Source organism: Argiope bruennichi, chromosome 8 (genome assembly GCF_947563725.1).
Source record: "Argiope bruennichi chromosome 8, qqArgBrue1.1, whole genome shotgun sequence".
Lineage (NCBI taxonomy): Eukaryota > Metazoa > Arthropoda > Arachnida > Araneae > Araneidae > Argiope > Argiope bruennichi.
The window spans coordinates 97069832-97095029 of NC_079158.1; the positions used below are offsets into that span (position 1 = coordinate 97069832).

At 32.6% G+C, this 25198-nt stretch overlaps 1 protein-coding gene across 5 annotated transcripts in view; it reads right to left on the reverse strand.

Moving 5' to 3' along the window:
- LOC129981744 (LIM domain transcription factor LMO4-like) overlaps positions 1-25198 on the reverse strand; it is a 246043-nt gene that overhangs the window by 91085 nt on the left and 129760 nt on the right. For all 5 annotated transcript variants that reach the window (XM_056092718.1, XM_056092717.1, XM_056092720.1 and 2 more), the window contains one exon: positions 15965-16750. In XM_056092718.1, coding sequence (XP_055948693.1) covers positions 15965-16308 — 344 coding nt within the window. In that variant the 5' untranslated portion in view covers positions 16309-16750. The remainder of the gene's footprint in view (positions 1-15964; positions 16751-25198) is intronic.

The window sequence follows — 25198 nt, forward strand, 5'->3', positions numbered from 1 at the left end:
CTAAGCCAGCTTTGCAAAGAGTTTATTAAAGTTGAATTTAAAAAGTCTTCATGTAAAGGCTGCCAAATTCGATGGCTTTCAATACGTGAGAATCATATTTATTACTTTAAACTATGCTAATCAGTTTAAGTTGCTGAATATATATATATATTTGTGCATCAACAGAGCTGACATTTTATTACTATTTTCACTTCGAAAAATTCCAACCGTTATCATTTGAAAAATTCATGCAATATGATAATGTGAAAAGAGAATCGAAATGTAAATCAATTAGCTGATTTAAATAAGACTGTTCTTCACTCAGAAATATCGAAAGGGACATGGAACAATGTAATTTTGATAAAAAAACCACTAACACTCAGCAGTTTTTCTCAAAAACTTTAAATTAAATTAATTAAAATGGGAATGTTATAAAGGATAAATATATTATCTTCATTTCACTTTTCTTTATTTTAACCAGATGGATCAGATTTTTTTTTTTTCTTAAATTTCTTAACAAGATTTTTCTAAGTTCTTTTTTTTTTTTTTTTTTTTGCAACGAAAAAGAATTTAATGCATTTATTTAAGCTACGCAATGCCATAATGTACATTTATTTGACATGCATGATAAAATCATAACAGATGCAAATTAACTTCTCGTGCGATATTTTAAATTTCTGAAAGGAATTCAAATGAACCCGAATTGCAAAGAACCACCGAAAAAGAAGAGAGAGGAAAGAAAATGACTTGATGTGCTAGCTCCTCATTATCAAAAATCTTATATTGTTCAATTTTTAGCCCCTCTTTCATTCCCCCATCCGTTCCACCCCCCAAAAATGTAAAAAAATCTCCAGACTTTTAAAAAAAAGTTTGTTGGAACTAATCTGGGATTTCTGGAATATTAATACTGCTACAGTATCAAGTCAAAAGAAAGATTGCTGCCCAGCGTTCATAGGCTGTTCTTATAAGACTATCTGCTGTAATATGAATAATGAACCCTTGCCTTTATAACAAAACGACAGTTTAATAGCAATCTTAATTAAAATTTATAAAAATCAAGTTACAAACTCAGTTTTATCACACAAGATTTTTTTTTTTTTTTTGATAGTTTAACCTCATCAATTAGTTTAAAGTTACAAAAAAATTTTGTGAATCAAATCAATGTCCGCACTATCAATATTGTAACCTCAAATCTTGAATCGACAGACATTGAGTAAATGAATCGAAACAGGCCATAATCGATAAATCTAAGATGGAAAAGATGAAGGGTAACCATTCCAGCGCCCCAAAACTGAGGAATTTCCTGCATAGGAATTCGGGGACTCAGGCCACTAGTGCTCTTGGGCCCCGGGTCGTATACAAGTTCTAACAACGGTATTTTTTCGTCGAGGCAGCCCCATTATATGTGGCCCTCAGTCGCTGCGATCACATTTGCAAGAAACAAACGCTGCAGACTATTCCGCTAAGAACCTCTCTGACAGATAATAATAGGGCCCCCTTTCCTTCAATTACAGCTCTGTGTATTGATAGGTTACTATGGAAACGGGAGCCAGATGTCCGAGCTCGCTATATTTCCACGGGTCTACTCCACAATAGGCCTTGGCTCGGAGAGGGACACTTGATTTGGCGACTCAGCTGCCAGGATTGGGGGGATTTCCGGATTTTGGGAGTGACAAATCGGGAATGGGAAGCGTTTTCCGTTTTAGGATCATTGATAAAAATGGAGCGTTTGAAAAATCTTACATGAAATGAAGAAGACAAAAGATTCTGCATTTTCAGATTCAAGACTAAAAATGTTAGTAGATGAAGTTTGATTGATTAAAATAACATTACTAATAAGTTATAATTTAAAAACTGAAGAAAATTTATTTTCTACCTGGTATTTAAACATGCCATAAAAATTTTTGAGAGGTGAAAATTAAACACAATTTACAATATATGAAGGCACAATTTACGAAGATTGTCCATAATTTATATAGTATCCGTTTTCTAACTGAATAGTATATAAATTCTAAACAGGGTGGATCATTTATGTTTCTAACGCTTCACAATAAGATTAATATTATAGTTTTAAAAAAAAAATATAGATGAAATAACAAGATCGCATTTAGATGGTGAAAGTATAGAAAACTTAAAGCCAAGGAGTTAGCAGTTCATTTATTAATAACTTTAAGTTTATTAAAGAAAAGACCAGATGCTAGCGAGTCACTCACTGCTTGTCAGAAGATCCCACAACAGAATTTCCTAAAATGGCAATAGAAAATGTTTAGACAACATTGTAAGAAAAGATATGGTTTAAAGATGGGGAAAAAAAAAAAAAAAAAGGTTTAAAAATCTTTCCTCAGACAATTGAAAAATTATGGTAAAACCTCATTCGATTTTCTGAAACAGCAAAAATAATAACTGAACAAACGATTATATAACAGTAACCAAACTACAATTAAATAACAGAATTTATGTTTCCGATAGCAGAAGAAGGTTCCGATTAAATTTAGTCACTTCTCTTATTAAAGTTAGAAAGCAATAAGATAGAATATCAATAATAACCAAATGAAGTTTTTGCATACCATTGATTATAATGGTAAGCTAAAGCTTCGTTGAATGCCCTTGTCGAATTTCATTTGATTTGTCACTAATTCGCATTTTTGAACGCATGCACGACAGAATTAGCATGCTAAAGCATTTTAACATTACAAATTACATATAAATTTTAGGCTTATTATTATTAACATTATATCTTTAAGCAAAGAAAAATCACACTCAGATGCAATAAGCGTCCAAAGCTATAATAATAGGTTAGGAACCAATCAAAATATTTACATTATCAAACATGTTTAACGAAAGTATTTAAATAAAAGAAAAATAGAACTAACTTTGACTGGTATCTCATAAGATATCGTGACAGAATGCATCTATACCATTCAAATTATTTTAGGTTTAAAGAAATTAAAGTATCATAGGATTAATTGTTACTGGTATATGAATTCGAATATATAGACTGTATTTAGCAAACGTGCTTACTGCATATATTAAAAATAAAAACCTAATTTTATTTACCGATTCTCAAAAGATCTGATTGATTAAAAAACATCAAAAGATAACCAGTAAAATATATTTAAAGCGATTTTGCATGCATTTTTCAATTAGTTTCTGTACAATTTGACGATAAATTGAAAAAAAAAAAAAAAAAAAAAAAAAAAAATCTTACTATTAATAATTTTAATAGTCAATCTACCAATGAAGATCTGTTTGGTAAAAACAGTTGCAAATTAAAATATTGGAAAATATACCAGCATATCATTATTAAAATTACTCAAAACGAAATCGAGCATTTTGTAGATGCAATAAAATGATGGAAATTGCAAATTTTCTCAATTTTTTCACACCTATGAAAAAGTATGTTTATTTTAAATATTCCAAAGATTTTTTTTACGTTTTTTTAAATAAATAACTAAATTAAATCTAATTTATGTACTTGGTCTGATAGAGAAGAAAATAAATTCAACAGTATCTAAAATATTCGAACACGTTTATTAAATTTGCTTTTCGTTCATTTTATCCTTTATTGGCATATTTAAAAAAAGTACAAATATTAATTAACTGCATGTGGCAATATAAATCTATTTTAATGAAGATTTTTCAACTAATAAACAAAAATTAATTTCTTTCTCTTTTTAAAAGAATGCAAAATTAAGACTGAAAATCAATTGATCACAAGAGAAATATATTTGATGGCCAATCTTTGTCATTTATTTTGTAAGAATAAAATATCACAAAATTATCAAAATCACATCGACACTATAAACAATTTGCATCAACTTTAGCAATCAGCAGCGTTGTCATAAAGCAGTTTCACACTCAAAATTATTTTAGCTCGTAACATGCCAAAAATTGAACATAATATGCTACAAATTTTCCCATTTTTAGCTATTTTAATCATATACAATTTGGCGATTTCAGTGTGTAGCCAGAATTCGTTACTCATTCCTTTGGCGCCAACTGCAGGCCAGTGGCGATTTTTAGTTTAGAGAGAAAGTATAACCCTATGGACTGAAGAATACAGCATGTATTGACGATTGTTACCGTAGCAACAACTCGATGCTGACTCCTTCTCTTCAATATACGAGAGTTTCCTCTTTAAATCTATTATACATTGTAATTCAAAAAATAATGTGGATTCTGGATTGGCCCGTTTCTTTTGTATTTCACAAATATAAACTTCACAAGTTTATAAACAAGTTGAAAAAAATATATAAATTATGGTTATATTTCCGATGTTATTATCGACACATTAGATCAAGATTAAAAGTGGAAAGGATCATAATATGATAAATAATATATATCCTCAAAATTTTTATTTACTTTTAAAGGATCTAAGAGGGGGGGGGGGATGGAATAAAAAAAGAAGTAACAGAGAAGTCTTTTCTGATTTTTGGACACTTCTATGTAATACCGAACGTAAAGAAAGAAAAAAATATTATGTTGATCATTTTAATTTCATTAAAATCTATGCTAATCATGTTAATTCATATAATCACATATGTTTTTCAGCTAAATTAAGGGTTCGTATCAAGTAAATAAAAATAACTCATTTTGAAAATTTGAATCCAAAGAGTTTCAATAGCATTATTTAAAAAAAAAAAAAAAAAGATTTGGATAAGCATTCCGCCTTAACATTAAATGAGAGGCATTTTAGAATGAGCATAGTAATTTTAAACCATGCTCAAGAAGCAAACACAAATAACTGATTTCTTCAAAAAGGTGTAGTTTTACAGTTATGCTTTTGTAATTACATAATACATTATAGTATTAAAACAGTACATATGTATTCATTTTTCAGTGCATCCTTGACGCCTCTCGTAAGTACAAAGAACTTTTCTGTTTTCATTAACAAAATGCATTTTAGGTTAGTTTTGAGTGATATACTAAAATATCAAGCGTTAGTTAAACATTTCCTACTGTTTATTTTACGTTTTATTGTACATAAAACGATTTTTCAAAGTTCGAATGATTGTTTTCTCTTTTGCTATACCCGTTTTTAGCTTTTTTCGGATTATCCGCGATTTTTGTTATCCGCGGCGGCCGCGCCACCCAATTCCGCGGATAATCGGGAGTGTACTGTATTTATTTGGTGGAATCGGGTCCCGAAGGAACACGCCTCCAACCCAAATCCGAGATTGTAATGCCAAATGGTATAATTAAAAAAAAAAAAAAAAAAGAGAGAGAGAGAGAATGAAGTATGTTTATATATCAAGAGTATAATAGATTATTCATAGATTATTTAAATAGCTTTGATATATTTATAATGATTTAAAATGCGACAATGAAGTACTAACTAATGATACATGAAAATTCCCTAAAAGAACTAACACGAATTTTATTAAAATGTTACAAACAAAAAGTGCAAAATAATCTTTCAGCCACATTAAAAATTAATCATAAAGAAATAATTAAATACAAAAAAGTACAAAGTCAAATAATAATGATAGAATTCGTAATAATAATTTCACAATCGAATGAAATTAAAATACAGAATATAACTAGAATAACTTTCGGAATACAACTTGTTAGTACAAATTTGTATTTATTTATTACAGAAATCCTTTATTTTTATAAACAATTCTTTATTTCAAATCTATCACACATATTTTAATTATATCGCGTACTTCAGATAATTAATATAAAAAAATGAACCCTCAAAAACATTTTTAAATAACTAAAGCATTATTACTAATTGCGAAACAATCAAATCAAATATCCACCTTTCTTCGCCTTTACCGCCTGCAGAAGCATATTCATAATTCACATATTCATCCTACAAGGACATATCATACAGGTGTCCCATAATTCCAAACCTATCCAATGAAAAAAAGCAACCGAAACAGTATTACTAATTGCGAAACAATCAAATAGCCGCCTTTCTTCGCGTTTACCAGCTTGCAGAATCATATTCATAATCCACATATTCATTCTACGGGGACATATCACACAGGTGTCCCATAATTCCAAACCTACCCAATAAAAAAAAAGCAGCCGAAACTAAAGAAGAAAATCCACAAACGCCGAGCCCCATCAGATGTTGAATTTCATTTTCAATAACAATCCGCAGTAAATTCGGCTCCTATTCTTAGCGAGGCGGCGGCGTGAAACGCTTGTAAATGAGGAAGACATAAGGGAGGTTGTGGGGAGACCCGTAATCCACTTCATTTTTTCTCTCCCCTTTTTTTTATAAGTCAAAAAATTCCTCTCCCGTATTCCCTTTCCCGCATTACCTCCATCCCAATTTCTCTGCCATTCTTCAGAATCGAATGTTCGGGCGGCCAGAATTCCGGTCCCCGCTACGTCATTTATTACGATCGTTAGCACTCTATTGTTGCAAACGACAATTTTTGCCCTTTTCCCTTCTTTACTGGAAATTAGAACGACACCGCGGTGATTCAGTCAGAGGAGGCTCTTTTTTTTCTCCACCCTGTATGTTTAGTTAGCTGCTTGTCCTATTGTCTTTTTTTTTTTTTTTTATCCATCTTTCCAAATTTTTTTTCCTTATATGTAAAAAAAAGATAATTGTTCGATTTGCAGAAATTCTATGAAAATCATTTTGTTTCGCCTTTTCTTCACCTTTTTTTTAAATGGTATTAATATCGTCAAGGCCGAATAATCACGATGTTGTAATTATGCAGATTAGATCAATCGAAGATCTTCAAGATTTTAATAATATTTATTTATTTATTAAGACGATGAATTGGATATTGATTGCATTGTCAATATAGACTTCATTATACACAACGACAATCCTTCAGTTTTAAAAGAGTCTTCCCAATTTGCAACTGAAAGTGTAGATGAAAAAAAAAATTTTAATGAAAATTAATGTTAAGACATTTTTTAAAGTTAACTCTGATACATAAAATAGTAGTAAATAACATTATAAAAAGTTTGAATATGGAATGAAATAACGTTATGATTTAATATAACATTCGGATAGAAAGTTCTATTATAAAAGCCTTAGTTATATTGCAAAAATTCTTACTCAATGTTAAGACAAACAATTCCGGTCTCAGGGCTGAAAGGAGATGAAGTGAAGAGAGAGGAAGGGTTACCAGGGAGTATGGATTGAAATTAATGTTTACGAATTAATACGTTCATGAAAATTAATATTAGGCATCTTTTAATGTTAACTCTGATATATAACAATAATGGTAAATAATTGTTATATTGTAAAAAGTTATATTATAAAAGCCTTAGTTATATTGAAAAAAAATTCCTACTCAATATTAAGAAAAACAAAATTAAGAAAGACAAAAAGATATGATAAATTTATATATGATAAATTTTGATGGTTGTATTATAAATAAAATATTATTACACTGATACCATATTAATATTTTTTCGTTTTTATTTTTAAAATAATAATTAAATAAGAATTTTTCGTACCAAAATTAAAATAAAACAAATGTTATAAATTTGGAAGGGGAGGAGGGCTTGGATCAATAATGATACTCTTAGGTCATAGGTCTGTTTTCCGAAACTGTTACATTTGAGATTGTGCTTGGTTAATATTTGCTAATATGGATAACGATTACTACAGCAAAAACTATACAAAAACCGAGAGGTCACAACAATAATTAAAAGAATTTTGAGCACTATCCTACAGATCAAACTGTGAAAAATTCTGATTATATCAGTATGTCATATTACAGGCACCCCCTCCCCACTTATATATATTTGTTGCGCGAAGATATAAAAAGCTTTTTTTTTCCTCCCGAGGACGATATCGATGATGCTATAATTGAAAATAAATCTTCAAAAAATAATACAAAATTATATACGAATCAGCATTATTATGCTACAATGCTTCAAACAAGTGATTCGAATCTCATTTTTTAACTGATTCTGCTTTGAAATTTCATGAATTGTGTCCCAAGATATTTGTACCCACATCTTCAAAGAACCTCACAGAAAGACAAGTTTTCACTCTATGATTGACTTTTACATTTTAAATAGTTGAAATTTAACTTATCAAAAAAAATCTACCGATAAAAATGCATGGTACAAATGTACTTTAACATATGAAAAAACATACAGTAACGGGCATCTCAATCCTATCTATTTCAAATTCTGGGATCCAAAAATATTTCCTTTTCTAATTCCTAACCCGGGAAATAAATTTCTGCTCTAATCCCATCCCAAACTCCTCGGGACAATTTCTGACGATGCTTTCTTCCGATTAGTTGGAGCCGTTCCCTTCCACTTTTCCATCTCTATATTTATACGACAGAACGTGACCGTGAAAGGCAAATGATAAGAGGCAGGCGTGCGGGCCTTGTAAACTTTCCACTTTTAACCGGGACCTCGAACCCTAAACGATCCCGGGGACAGAAAAGCACAACAAGCCTCGCCACGTACCGACTCGGGGGCCTTTTACTGTAACAAGACCTTCCGCCCCTGCTACTCTTCAACCACCACCACCCCTCTCCTCTTATTTTATTCATGTATTTACCATGGCAAAACTTCGCGCAGTGATTTAGGCTTATTAATCCATTAAGAAAATTGTTTCGAGCTGTTATTGTGATTAGAGCGGTACCCCATTACGAGTATTACCAGAAACGTTGCGCCACAGAGAGCGGGCAGTTTGGAGCGCCTTTACTAATATATAATGTAGCCAGTAATTGTTGCCCGCGCACGGTAATGTCATGGCTTTCATTGGCTGAGAGGCCTAAGCCGAAATGGCTAAAAGGGGGAAATTGGAAAATAGTGTAAAGGGTGGAAGGGAACAGTTTCGCGGTTTTGGATTGGAGAGCAAAATGGATATTATGGCGGCAGTGCAGCTTCGTTTGGTTTTATTTCCGACCGATATTTCCCGGCGGAGATGACGGCGGACAGCTGCTGCAAGCCATCATCTCATCTAAAACTTGAGACGACACTAATTTTGGTAATTAAAGAAAAATGAATTGGCTCGAATATCTCCCGCTATCCGAATTAACGATGCGGTTTAAAACGAAGTTTGGCGTGTACCGAAGATCTGCAGGAGAGCCATCATAATCTAATTCTTACACCTAGTGGCAAAATGAGAGTGTATTTTATAAATTATATCACATAAAAATGCTTTAGATTTCGATCTCACGTCAACATTTATTTTTGCATACATAATCAGAAAAAGATGTTGGAAAATAGGAGTACAATAACCGAAGATAATGGGGGTTTTCTCAACCGAAATATCTCAGAACAAATCTGAATTTGTTAACAAAAATAAATGAAAAAAAAGAGGAATTAAAGGAAACACTAAATTGAAAATACATTAAATGAAGTCCGATTTCTTCAGAAGCCTATTTTTCGAACCGGCGGGAAAAAAGATTGATCTTTCACTAGATTACGTGTCATTCATATGGGCAGTCAATCAGTGACACCGAAAATATTCCCTCTTCTGAATTTTCAAACAGGAGATTAATTGCTTACTCAGTATTTTCTTTAAATTATTCAAATCATATGCAAACATCAGATTTATTTCCACTGTTTTCTTCTACTAATCATCAAAAGTTAACTATGCATTTAAATTTCAGTTTTTAGGTAAAATGAAAAATTTAGGATATAGTTTTAATCGAAAGGAAAGTTGCATGTGAAAAAAAGTGGTAACATTTAGAAATGCCGATAAAAAAACCTGATTACGTTATATATAATAAAGAACAAAACGAAGATATCCTATAAAGTATATAAAACTGACAAACTTTCTCTCCATATGTCATACAAGAATACTAAACGTGGCTAAATAAAAACAACTTAAGGCCTGCCATAAAAAGAATAGCAAAACACCTGAATTATGATGGAAACGCAAACACATCCCGACTACGCAAAATAAAACTCTATAACACGTATATATCAACAAAAACACATGCAAGTACACAATTGGACAGCCATAATTACCACAAACCCAAAATCATATAACAGAAACCCATCCCAAAGGTAGGAAATACGAATCACTATAGAAGCACCCAGGTCCAATAAAAATCCAGGGCACGAAAGCAATGCTCAAGACCACAACCACATAACTCCTTGGAAAAGAAACAACGAATAAATGTTATTACTCCTGGAATACGTAAAGTCACAGAAGACAAGAGATATATTTATTACCATTGCAGCAGCGTAATTTGCCTTGCCGTTCCTGGTCGACCATTGAAAATGGCCCTGGCTGAGGAATTCGCTGTTGTAACCATTATTGAGGTCATTATACGTACAAGGGGCCTATCCTTCTCCCCCATCTCATGTTAGCAATAAAAGCTATGCGCGCGTTCCATGTCCAAACTGGGAACAAGAAACATTTCAGAGAAGCACCCCCCGCATGCAGGAAAAGATCTCGAGATGGCCAAGTCGTTATCATGAGCCACAAACGCAAACAACTACCACATTAAAGAATTAAACTTGGAAATCGGTATGAGTACCACAAAATGCAGAGATGAGGGGCACAGGTGAATATATATAGAGAGGGATCGGCTAAGGGGTGGAAGAGAGCGATAAAAAGCATCGTTTGCAAATTCCCCGCGATCCTCCTTCTTCTAGAACGAGCAAAAAGTTGGAAAAGTATGGTTAGAAAGGTTGACTGTAATCGAAACTGTTTCTCCCAGCTGAATATAGGACAGCGAAGAACACTAAAAAGTATTTAATAGCAAAAGCAGTGATTATCATGAAATAAGTTTATAAGTATTTTACTGACATAGTTTTCAAAACTGGATTCTGTAAGCAAATTGGGTTAGTTGGGCTATTTAGTTAAATGATTAGCGCTTAAGGCCTATTAAATGCAATCCATTTTCAAGTTATTTTAATTTTCTTCCAGAAGATTTCATATGCAGTAATGGTAAAGTGTTCAATTTTGTTTATAAGTTTTAATATTAGCATTAATTAGATGTTTTATTTTTAACACTACCGCTATATCAAACCAAGAATAGTTTAATGAAACATTATACTTTTCAAATATACCTTTAAAAGGAATATTAGCCAACTTAAACTACTAGATTGATTTAACAAAAGAAATTAAAACGCAAAATCAAACTAATTCGATACGGCTTGAGTCAAGTCACAAAAGTCAGTTTCTTGCAGTTCTCTGGTTTGTTCAACTGTAAAAGTTTCGAAACCAGAGTAACGGGGATTAAGAATGGCCGAAGAAACTCGTTTTGAGATAGAAATATATATCAAATATGTAAAATCGATCACCAAATTCAATATTATATATATATATATATATATATATATATATATATATATATATATATATATATATATATATATATATATATATATAAACGATTTTACTGTTCATTATAATAAAAAACTATTTAATTTTGGTCAAAAATTAATATTTTTAAAATGCAACAAAAAATGTTTGTCACACTCAAATCATTTTTTTTTTAGTTTGCATTTTATTTACTTATTTATATATTCATTTCATTTATCTTTATTTATTCTTAATGTTTGTATGATGCTCTACGAAAATTGTTAAGATTAATTAAATTAATTAAAATTTAGCATTTGGATTGCAAAAAGTATTCACATAAGAATTTTAACTTTATAATGAATTCAAGACACATGAAATTTATCTAAAACAAAGATTTTTAGGGAAATTAAATATAAATACATGTTTAATACCATATATAAAATTTCCACCAACATATTTAATTTGAAACATACAAAATATTATGTTGTTCTTATTTAAATAAATTCCACTTACAATAGATTTCGAAATGGCCCTGTAAGTAATTTTTTAGCATAAAAACATTAAATCAAATTTTTGTTCTCAACTTTAAAGCATTAGTGAAAAATTCTGCCAGGATCAAATTCCACAATTCCATAAATTTTCCCAACCCACCAAAAGGAAATAAAATGGCATAATAAATTACCTTTAGAAATATAATTACTGAGAAGACAAAATTATAAATTACCATTCGGCAAAACATATTAAGAATGCATTAAGATAAAAGATGGGGATACGCAGATACCAAAAATTATCGAAAACGTACATGTCTAAGCACTCTCAACAAAATTTAAGATACTGTAACCATTTTCTACCGGACCCTCCCGCTCCACTCCTCCAAAGAAAACATGAAAGATACAATTTAAGAGAGCAATTTCAATTCTATGTGTCCATTAAAACCCATTTTGGAAAAACAGAGTGCCGACTCTATTAGGGGAACCGATTTCACCATCCATTACGATTTAAATGGAACTCATCACTAAGCCATTAAAAGCTAAAACCACGGTTTAAACAGTTAACGAAAATCAAATGCTAATGGCGATAACAAGCTTTTTCCGAAACTTACGCAAGGAAAGAGAAGGGGGGAGCAAAAAAACCCTATAAATAGAAGGTAAGAGCTTTCGCATCTTCCGATAGGCGCTTTGTTAACAAGCTCTCCGAGACTCTCAAAAGCCCGTTTAAGCATTTAAAAAGGTTTCGGGGAATTCGCTTTTAAAAGACTGCGAAGGCCCCAGTGTTTAAGACTTTAAAACCCTTATAAAATGAGGGGAGGGCGGCGCAATGCTTTGCTGTCGATTCTTTGCAACCTTTAAATAACATTACAATGCAAGGCAAGCCACTTTTAACTAGCCTTTCAGATCAAAGAAGGTTTTCTGCATTAAACGCCAATTTCCGTCCGAAGAAGAAGATAGAATAGCGGCAAGAAAAAAAAAGTTAGTAGAATAAAAATTCGCAAACCTTGAGATTCAGTTTGCGTCTAATACGGCTAATAGGCTGCTCGGAAGGTAGGGTATTTTATTCGTTAAACCGACCCCCCCCCCACCTCTACTTGCCTTTTATCAGAATGGAATGCAGTGTGTTGTGTGCGTATGCAGTCAGCGGCACTCACCACACCACGGATACACAAACAAGCATTGAGAGGGCTTGCTTTTTCAGAAAAAGCATCCAAAATAAATCAGGTCAGGCATCGACTTCAAGGCAAAAATGAAAAAGGGCGAAGTAGGTACTACACATAATAGAAGGGCGGCAGGAGGAGCGCAGAGACAAGGGATGAAAAAAAAAAAAAGTTTGTCGGAAAGAAATAATTGGGCAGGGATCCAATGGCCTTGCAGCGGGAAAAGTGTAAGGGTCCCTTCCATCCTAATCCCACGATCTCACAATCCTCATTAGGCTTAACAACAAAGCACTCTTAGGATTCGCTTGTTAAGAGAGGAGGCAGACGCTATTAATGGCGATTAAAAGCATGGGGGCAATTATTATTCATTACCGCTGCGATCGAATGATATACAAACAATCACTCTGTGCCAATCATGCTTTTTATTTGTCCCGATCTCCAGCACTGAGATAGCATGCATTCCGCCGGGCCCGTTGCCTCTCCGTGGACCTTTTCCATTGCTTTAATGATTAATGTGACTAATTTACTTGTCTGAAAGGCACCAGAAAGAGTTAACGCGAGTACTTAACTAAAGTGTGATGGATGTTGTTGCTGGCAAATGCGAAGAGGTGGAAGGGGGGTGTTGCCAGCTGAGTCACTATAACAAGCTATTATCCCGAGAGTACCAGCGAGAAGAGGAACACTGAAATTCACTTCGGAAATCTCACTTTTTAGTAGAAATGTTTTCGAATCTCGGAGAAGATTAAGTAAACAGCTGGAAAAGGAAACGGAATCTTGACACGCTTATTCTGTTATTCAAAGCAATTTGTGACACTAAGCTATGCTTTAAAAGCAATTTCTACAATCAAATTACAGGTATTTCGAGCCAGTGCCAGAGATAAGCGTCAACAAAGTATATTTGATGAGCCTAGTATTGATTTGACTTCAATTTAATAATAAAATGTTAGGTTAAACTACGAATTTATACGAAAATTTGTATAGTTTTTGTCGAAATTGCCACTATGTTATAAGGATGAATGTTACAACAACTACTACTAATGATAAAAAAAAAAAAAAAAAAAAAAAGAGTTAAAATCCATTTTACATTGTTTAAGTACGAATCGGATTTTTATATTGTGCTACTAATCAGAGTGTTATGTTAACATTTGAGATCTAAATCATGAGATCTAAACATTTGAGATGGTGATCCTGCTTTCATCAAGATGCTATAGACTCGTGCAAGCGGATTAATCATGCGATGCACGAGCCAATTATATTTTCTTTCTTTTTTTCGATATTATATAATTTCATTAACTAACAAAAACTTCTTAATGTTTCTTTTAAATAAAAAATGTTATCTTTTTATACCAGTTATTAAATTGAATATTATTGATAACATCCAGATTGGTGAACTGGACATGATTAAACTTTCCATAAAAGATCTTTGAAAAAAATAATAATCAAAATTTGGAAAAGAACGCGAATACATGACAGAACGCCGATGGAAATAATTTATCTTTGTATAATATGTAAAATTTAAATTAAAAAGAAACAGAAATAAGCTTTATGAAAATCTATTTTTCAGCCTCGTGCAGGGCTAACACGAAGGCATCAAGCGCTTAGTTTACATATTAAAACCTTCTCCATAAAAATTTCAATGTAAAACTTTAATTCCTTAGTAGTAAATACATTACAAGCACAATTAAAATAATAAATGAACAAAAAATGCTTCATTTATAAAACCAACCGCTAAATTATTCCATGATGATTATAAAGTAGTTTATAATATATGCAACCCTCAGTAATGAACATTATATGTCAAAAATATGACAATAGCTTTGGCCGCAATTCTACAAAATTTACAAACAAATTTAACAAAGTAGCTGGAAGTGATATTAGAAGAACGCGAATTCAAAATGGCGCTTCATGATAATGTCGTATTTCTTGAATTTTTCTATTTCTAGGCTGTTTTTCCTTTGATGAATTATTTAAAAAAAATAATGAAAAAAGAAGCTGCAAATTATGGCAGTGGGAACACAAAATTAATACATAAAAAATATTTATCGAATATTACACTTATCTTTAGTACGAATTAATCAAGCACGAATATGTGAAGTAGGTTTAACTTCCCATACTCCTGAAACAGTTTAATATAATTAAATAATGGTCCAAAGTGGCAAAATAAAATTTCGAGGCTGGATTTAGGAGAGTTTTCTTAAATTTCCTTGAGCTGCTCTCTTTCAGTTAAAATGTCCCATGCGCTTAAAACATTTAGTTCTCCAAAATATGCCATGGTTGATATAAATTACCTTGATTATATAGTCACAAGAGCTCCAGCTATTCTCTTCATTACTTAAAATATTTTAGTATAATGTTTTAATTAAAATATGTATATGCATTACTTAGCATAAATTAATGTATTGTCTATATGATTCCATGTATAAATTCCTACTGATTAATATATTAAATAAATATTACCGATTTGTTGTAAAGTACTGCCAAATAAATAAAATAAGATGAAAAAATAATTATATAATACCGTTATGATCAAATAATAAATGCCATTAGTAGTGTAATACTGAAAATTAAATGCAGCCAATAATAACTGAACTGTAGTAAAAATAGGGAAATCTTCGCTACCCAATCCTTTTGCTATGTTAATTAACCCTGAATATGAACCTAGCGTGCAGGTATAAGAAGTATATTTCAATAAAATTTACTTTTAGACATCACAAATCTACCTAAATGAGCCTGGCACAATTAGAATAAACATTACTTAATTTTATATAGCTTTTTGTATAGCCTCAAGACCAGCTGGATCACATATCATTCAGTCATCAATAAGGCGGAAGCTGCAAGACCTAAAGTTATTTAACCTCCTCTAAAAATTATTAGTCATTGTAATTATCATTTTTTTGGAACATTCTAATGAAAAATTGTATCCCTGTTTTTAATATTCCTATTACTTTAATAATATCTATGATTTATTGATGTCCGAAGTTACCGAGTTGTCTTTAGAACACTGCAAGGGCTAGGGATCAAGAATCATAGGGCGCACCATCCTGCTTGAATCACGGATTAGCGACATTTTTTATGTAATTCTAATATGAGATGTCATCGAAAATAGTGTAATTAAGAAGAATAAGACATACCTGACATAGTCGTTTTTGCAGAGAATCATTCCTCCTTTTGTGAAGCACGAACTGCCAATGTCCGCTAGCGTCGCCTGACAGCACGAGCACTTCAGACACCCATTGTGCCAATATCGGTCAAGTGCGTGCAGCAGGAATCTGTCCATAATCTTGGCTCCGCAGCCCGCGCAGCACCTGCTACCCCCCGGCCCACCAGGGGGCGAGAAGTGCTGTTGCTGCTGCTGCTGTTGTTGTTGGGGCGGCTGAATTTGTTGCATGGTGGCCATTCCGCCATGGTGTGTGGCCATCATGCCCATCATGTGGTGCTGGTCACCATGATGGCCAGGTGGGTTCATCATGCTCATGTGGTTTGATGGACAACAGTCCGTCGGGTAATTTCCGTAGGGGGACTCCGTTGTGGAAAGATTGGAGTTCCGCTTCTTACGTATGGGTACCAGGATGAATCCTTGGGTGGGCAACGGACAGAAAGAAAAACTAAAATGAAATTAGGCTGAGGTTACCCTATTTGATAGGGCATGGGAAGACCAATGCTTGGTAAAGTTAGTGAAGAAAATCTTCAAGATTTCCGATCAGAAAGCAAAATAAAAAGAAAAATTGTCGTCAATGATCGGGACAGTCTGTCCTGTTGTATCAATAGAGTTGTTAGCAGGACAGCCACATGGAAAGGCGGATTACTGTATGCATCAAAACTGGATGATTCTTCACCTTTTCTGCTTCATGATGACATCCGTGACAGTAATGTTACCTCCTCAATGATATGGAAAGATTCCAATACAATATTCAAATCTGGAAGAAAAAAAAGAAAATAATATTAGAGAAAAGTACTGAATATATCTTTAAGATTAAAAGAAACTTTTAAATGAATTTTTAACTCAACAATCAAAGTTTTTCAATCATGCATTAATGCTAAAATTTCTCAATCATTAAACTAAAACCAGCAAAAAAAAAAAAAAAAAAAAAAAAAAAACGAGAGAGAACAAGCTTTGGCATCTGATGTCCATAACAGAAAGAATTAAATTTTCACCAAAATTACAGTTATAAGATCGAAAGAAAAAAAAAACTGATTATGCGAATAACGACACAAAATCTGGCTTCCAAACTTAAAAATAATCGGAACGGCACGCAACAGGTGGTTTTTATTCGATAATCTGTGATGATTTAGCATCGCAAGATTGGTAGTTTGTATTACTAGACACTTAATTTAAAAGAAAAGATTATGGATATGCCGACTGTTCCGTTGCAGAATACAATGATTGCATGCAAAGTACATGTGGCGTAAAACCACTGACGCACTGAACAATCAAAAAATTTTCTTAAGTACTTAGACGAGCACGCTTCGCTGCCAATTAAGATTTCAAATCCGACCTGTCTCAGCAGTAGAAAACCTGCTGAAAGAAAAAAATTAAAATATCATTTTATGAGCTTTCTGTCGACCTTCACGGCTTGCAGAAGCCAGCTGAACAACAGCAATAAAATGATAAAAGACAAGGAGTAAAATGTTACGAGAGATCTTTGTGGACTCGCGACATTTAACAAGGCTACCGTGTAGTGTCACCTGCGTTCGTGTCGACAGAACAGCATTTAAGTACTTTTCGTCGCCGCAGTTTAAAACATCTGAGCAAATGAGATGGTTAATATTATCGGATCGGACAGCTCGCTTCATATATACTCGGCATCGGAGCACCAATTTGGTCTGACGGATTTAAGAGATGTAAAACAATGATAAAAAATGAAATGTATATAAAAAGATGATAATAAGATCATTATAACATTAAAAAAATCAAAATTCAAATCAAATTAATTCAAAGGAGTAATTTAAAAGTCAAGAATTATCAATTCACACTGAAATTTAAATGTTTTTCGGTGCCGTAGAAATTAATTTCGTCCATCATCATTTAACAGGATTTTCCAATATTTTATATATTATACACATAAATAAATTGAACAAATTCTTTACCGTACAATAAATAATTTCCTTTAATTTTATACAAATCTAGATTTCTTTAAAACAAACCACATAATTAAACTTAGTAGCATCTAGTACGTCAGTGAGTCTCATGGGTAGTACATTCATGTTGCATCAATGTAGCACATATATGTTCTACATTATGCAAAGTAATAAATGTTCACATTAAGTATGCCATAAGTTCGAATAAAACTTTGAAGCATGCAATAATTCAAATGAACCATATTTGTAGTTACATAACTACTTTTGTTATGTGACTGCAATGGTATATGAAACTCCACAATGCGAAAATGGTAGCAGTTGGTAGCAGCGGAGTGGCCTACCAGAAATTTTCTTGCATACTTTCCAAAAACCTTTTATGCCTCTTCTCCCGCATAAAATAGTGGACCTTGGATAACGACGCAAATTCCTGGCCTAGTAAAGAGGATAAATATTTACGAAATATAGATGTTTGGCATGAATCTAGCAATATTGTCGAATCTATAGCGCAAATATGTATTTTGGACACTCCCTCCCCCCAACTGATTGGCACTAAAATTCGACACAGAGCTACAAATATAGTCACAAGATCTCATACTATATTTTATTTGTTTAATTCATTGTGATTTTTTTAGCTGTCGCGTTTACTTGCAAATCAAAATACAGTCAGAAAAACGGCCAACCCTTGCTGGTGATAAACAGTCATGACGTAAATCTATTTTTATTAATCGTGCGGATACGCATATGACAACTTTTATTTTTAAAAACACCGATTGTAACCAAAATTTGACATGGGATTACAGTTACAGCCACAAGATCACAAACCGAATTTTATTGATTTAAGTCAATGCGCTGATGAGTTAGCTTGCTTACATACATGCGAAAATACAGACCGGTCAACTCTTGGACAGATACGACTCGAAATTTGAAAAGAATCTACATTTTAGATGCCAAACCTATATACCAAATTTTATCTGCCCAGCTCTTTCTGTTCTTAAGTTATTTAGTTCACTTTTATTAGGTTACAGACAGGCAGATTTAATCTAAATAGATTTCGTTCAAAATTTGAGAGAAATCTACAAATTTGATCTATAGATCCATATACTAAACATCTTACTCAAAGTGTTTTTGAGTTACCGTATTCACGGACAGATAGGCCAAATATGTTTTTCAAATTCAAGGAGGTCTAAAACGAGGAGATTTGTCCAAATATCAAATATATATATTAACGATTACAATATTTTTCTATAATTAGTATAAGAAAAAGTAAAAATGCACATGACGAATCATTCAATGCTAAACCACTATGGCTCAAAAATTGCAAGGCTGAAGATTCGAAAATATTTTCAAATGCCACTCACTCAATTTATGCAATGCTTTTTTTCTTCCAGCATTGACTAATTTTTACTATAAGACGGATATGATACGCCTCACAAACCGCTATGCAAACAAGCAGAAAGATGGTACAAATACATATCAACTTTATATAATTGTTCCAAAGCGTATAAACAACTTTCTTCTGAAGAACACTGATCCAATGATTTGATATAAAAATATATAAGATACGAGTGTTAATGAAAAGAATTGCAGATTTAACTGTCAAATGAGAATATGGCATTTTCAATAATATGCGATGCATAATTTACAACAAATTAATATGTAGCGAACGTAACAAAATAAAAGGAAAAAAATTGAGACTATACATAATTTTAAAAAACATTTGTAAAAGCTATAACTCCTTAAACTCAGGACACGCGTTTACATCTTCAACTGGCAACATTAGGCCGGAAATTTCGAGGTCCCAAACAAAAACAATGATGGCAACCAAAAGAAGAGAGAAAAGAAAGAAAGTAGAAAACAAATCAGCAACTTCATTGAAACGGAATCCAGAAATAAACTTGGGTTGCTTGACAAGTAAATTAAGAACTTGGAAACAATGTTCTTTTCATAATAAAACACAGTAACTACAAAGGAGGAGGGGGGGGGGGTACAATAACAGCTGAGCGAGAAAACGAAAACCTACGAGAAAAATAATAAAGCACAACAAATATTCCTCGTCCTGGCTCAATAAGTCGGAAACTTATGACATCCGTCGATTTCTGGAAAAGCGAGCGGTGTTTAAGCCGGCCTCCTTATCTATAAAAATAACAGATCAAGATATTATGGCTGTGAAATAGTGACCCTGGCTTCCGGAATGCCGAAGAGTGGGCAAGCCGTAATTTCGGCCAGTATAGATTTAGTGCTCAATCACATTGACGTGAAGCCATTTCGAACGAGGAAGAATTAAGCAGGGGCTGGCTCTAAACTGCAAAGTCCCGGTTTTATAATAAGAAAACAATCGAAGCATAGTGTTAGTCGATCACCTGATTCATATATTTATCTGTGAGTATATCTAGTCGTCAAACATATTAAGATCTTATGGTATTTGCATTTACGGGCAGATATTAAAACATGGGGGGAGGGGCAGAAAAATCCAACAAAGGAAATATCAAGGTCAGGAAAGCTTATATTTCATTTAAAGTCATTGTAGTCTTAAAGTCATTGAAATTTAGTCAAATTCATCAAATTATTTCTCTTTATAAACATCTTGATCCTTCGTTAACAATAGCCATAGACAAGGTACTTCTGAAAAACGAAGATATCTAAGAGGGCATTCTTTGTCAATCGAATTTCTACACTGCATTAACAAATATTTATCCGTAACTAATTTTAAGATTTGTAAATGTAGAAAACGTAGATATTCCTCGATGATTCCTTCATAGATGGGACTTTCACTTCACTTTCAAACTTTCACTAAACTAGTTATTTTCTATATCTTGCCATGAAAGAGAATGTGTTCAGGTGTGATAAAAATGACATCACTTTCTTATTAAAAAAGCTTACAATGTGTATAAAAGCTTATTTATGTGTATAAAATTCAGTTAAAGAATACGAATTCTCTGAAGTTTATTAAATTATCACATGATTTCTAACTATGGATTACTACTAACATAACCAGCATACATAATTTAGATATTTGTTTAATGTATACAAAATTATATAGATCTGCGATCTTATATCAATTTATATGTATGTTTATTAAAACGTCACTAGTAATTCTTAAATGAGATAGGAATTCACCAGAAAAAAAAAGTAATAATAACGTAACTTTGAAAAAAAATAATATCCAGGGGGTACATAAAATTAAAATTTTTACCATAAAAATTTTGGTAGCACAATAAATTGTTTGGCAAAAAGAAACAGGATTTAAAATGTGCAATATATTTAAAAGTAATTTGGTTTTAGTAAGAAACATTGGATACCATGATAGGGTGCAAAAGACACGACAGAATACGAAGGATTCTTGCAATGCCAGTCAGTAATCATTTAGTAAAGATCGATACATTTTTAGGAACATGTTGGAATACATTTAATGAATAAAAATAATAAGCAAATATGTTAGTCATGGTATTCAAATAATTTATTGGTCTTTTCAAGACAGCCTACTTAATAAATAGGAATTAAAGGAGAATGAGGCCTCCAGAATTCTGCATTTCTTAAAGACTCAGAAAATAGATAGTTGTTAATTTTAAAATAAAACAGACGAAACAATTCATCAAGTGACCACAAGTCAACCACTTTGCGCACGGCATACAATCCCCAAGGAACCGAGCAGGCAATGACTTATAGCCCGAGTAACGTTTCCTAATATCACACCTGCGTTCGATGTCAAAGCAGTCCAGCGACAATATTGGCTGCGTCCCCCCACCTGCCAGACAGTCCCTTCCCCAATTTTATCAGGAAATGATTTTTCCATGATTTATCGAATTCGCTTTTCAATAATTGCTTTTCTGCCAGCCAACAAATTAAGAAGACAAACTGACGCAGGTCTACCAATACGGGGTGGATGGATATATACGAAGGTGTACGTGTTGCCAGGCCTTGATTAACGACACGAGGCAGGCTCGTCGCTTTATTGAGTTTCCCATTGGCGCAGGCTAACTGCTCCAAATTCAATTAAAAAAGGGAGAACCTTCCACCAAGGTGACATGTATTATATCCTCAGTGGCACTATGAATCACGGGGGATTGCTTATGATCGGCGAAAATGCCGACGTTGCAACCTTCGATCGACGTGAGACAATTCGACGATAATTAACCCGCGAGTAATAATTATCGGGGACAGGGTCTTAAAGGAGGGAGAAAAAATCCAATCAACTGAAATAGAGAAACGAGCTCTCCTACGACTGTAATTGCGACCGGAGATTTACGAGGAGTGGTCGCAGGGTGGCTTGTTTTCGAGAGAGGTCTAATTGTAGGATTTCTTGAACGGCAGAGTTCCGAGGCTGGAAATTTTAAGATTAAAATCTGTCTGCAGAAGCCCATTAGGTACTTCATTTTCTTATCCACCAAGCTATTTAAATAGCGCATGAATGAACTTTAACTATAAGTGGTAATATTATTTATAAGTTATTCATAAAGGTCAAACTGGTTTGGGGAATTTCATCGTCGATTGGTGAAATCGACTTGACAAAGCGGGAGAAATCTTTTCATTCGAAATTCAAATTATTCTTATCTGGATGAGAATGAACTGTAAAGAAATGTTATGCCAAATTCATCCAGACGGAATAGATTACCTGGATTTTAAATTCAGTCGGTAGAATTTTTTCTAATAATCGGAAACTAGTCAGAGTAATCCATGTCTAACAAATAATTATGAAACGGTAGTATTGCAGTAAAATTCAAAAACCAAACGATCTTGAAATAATGTGCAAAACCGCAAAATAATCTCTTTAAAATTCATTCGTGGTAACAGTTCAAGAGTCAGGAGTTATTGAGGAAATAATGGCCAAAAAAATAAAATGACTTGTCATACATCAATTATCATTCCTTCTCTAGGTGGATTTATTGGCCTCTATACTAGCATTTTTATTTTGAGGTGAGGCTTCCTGATGACAAGTAGTGATAAAATAAAATTAACTAAAAATTCGGTAATAATAAATTTTTAAGTAACGTGAAGACGAAAAAGGTGTGGTACATAATTAATTAAATAACGGATTTCCTTAAAACACCGACACCTTGAGAAAAATTAGATAACTTTTTCCTTCCGTTATACATTGCAGCAAATTATTTTCGACTGCAATAATGAAAGCTCGTAAATCTGCATAAAATCAACTCGATGAATTATTCATTGCAATCTGACATCATTTGAACAAGATACAATAAAGACCATCCATTGGAACTCGTCATTGAATCGGTCCATATTAAGTCAAGTTTTCGAGGGATCAAAAGATAAAGTTTATACCTCATTTTTTCCATATATGGATGGAAATCAGTTCAAATTGAACATTTCAATACACAAAAGATCTAAGTGATTTGCATAACTCTATCTCTCATTAAGCTAATAGAAAACTGCATTTCAACTCTTTGAGACAATTAGAATAATCTTAAGCATATTATGAAAGTAATAATATTCATGATACAATAAACAGATGCAATAATGCCGACAATATATAATCCCATTCAGATTCGAGATAAAAATACCAATTTTTTAATATCCAGCATGTAAAATAGGCAAAAAAAAAAAAAAAAAGCACGAAACAGATCTGCAATGCTATAGATTTTTCGTGTAGATAAAGTCGAAACTGTGACAAAGAAAAAGCATTTTTAACAGTGACTTGGCACTAAGGCAGTTTGTAATTTCTAGTGATTCTATAATAAAAATCACTTTAATCTAAAACTTATTTTAAAACAAATTATGTTTCTTTTTCTTCTTTTTTTTTTTTTTTTTTCTGAATATTCGTTTCAGTTTTAAAAAAACGAAATAAGAGGAATTTGTGAGGATATGAGAAAAGTCAAAAATAGAAAGAGTTTCATCAAGCAGGCGAAAAATATCTTAACCCTTTAAAGGGTCTTTTTTTTTTCTAGTCATATTATGTTAAAATATTTTTAGGCTTGGAATTAGAATAAGAAAAGGGACTCATTTAGCTTATTAGATAAATTTAATTTGATTAATTAATTAATTTGGTTAATAATTAAGTAACAAATCAAGACACATCATTTTGTGTGAGATAAAGAATTAAAGCATCTAAGTTTCCGTATTTCTAAAAAAATTTGTCAGAACTTATGCAAACCTACCTAATTTCATACAAAGATTGGTACCGTGATACCGTGGGAAGCATACTTCCCACGGCCTTAGAAAGGGTTAAAAAAACACGATGTATTTTTTTTATATAAAATTAGTTTATTAATTCCGTTAACCACATGTTAAAAACAAGAAAATAGCAAAAACTATTCTGTCGAAAACTTTTTTTGGTAATGTCTGTTTATTCATTAATTTTTCTATGTGACCAGGCAGTTTAAGTCATTTATTCATAAATGAGCCAGACACCGAAGCTTTAATACTGGTCAAACTCATACATGTAACTATTAAAAAAATAGAAATAGTTTGTACGCTAAAATGGAAAATATTAAACATGTTATGGTATTCGATGTGAAACTTGTTTTGAAGTATATTTTTAAAATAAAGTATATTTCTCCAAAATATTACGCCTATTCGTATTAGTCCTATTCAAAGTACTAACTAGAATTCTTTGATATAGCACCAATGTTCATACAAAAAGCTGCCAAGTTAACTTTTGCAGAAAGGTAATTCGTTTAAGAAACAAAACCACATTCCACTAATCTTTCGTATTCACTAAATATACAGTTTCTTCAAATGTTTGCAATGAATATGATTAAAAATTGCAAAAATAAGAAGTGTAAACACACTGAATTGCGAATATTTCCTAAACCGGTAATTAGTAACCATCCAACCCGCTATTGTTGAAAGTCATTAAAAATTTCAAAAATTCCCCGAACAACCGCCTTCAAGTGTTCAACAAGAAGTTTTTCCAAATCACCAAAATTTTCAAAAATCTCACGAACGACTCCACCCCAAAGCAACCTATAATAACTACCAAATTATCTCCCAAAGGAAAAAGGCAAATTTTTGCCTTTTTAAGAAAAAGCATTTTGCCTTCTCGCAAAGTATCTCAATCTTGTACGTCTCTCTCTCGGCAAGCTTTAAGAACTCAGTTATTCCCAAGCCCGTTATTATCGAGTTCGTCAACTCAACAAAAAGAAGTCGCGATTAATTAACCCTAAAACTCAAGAGAATCTTGCGGCTTCTTTTAAAAATGACTAAGAAACATAACCTCAAGAAACATAATTATTAGGTTGCAAGGCAATAAGTCCTGGTGTGGATAGGTTTTGGGAAAAAAATGTGTCCGAAAACATAAAAGCAACCCTTTTATCATAGTTAAAAGTTGT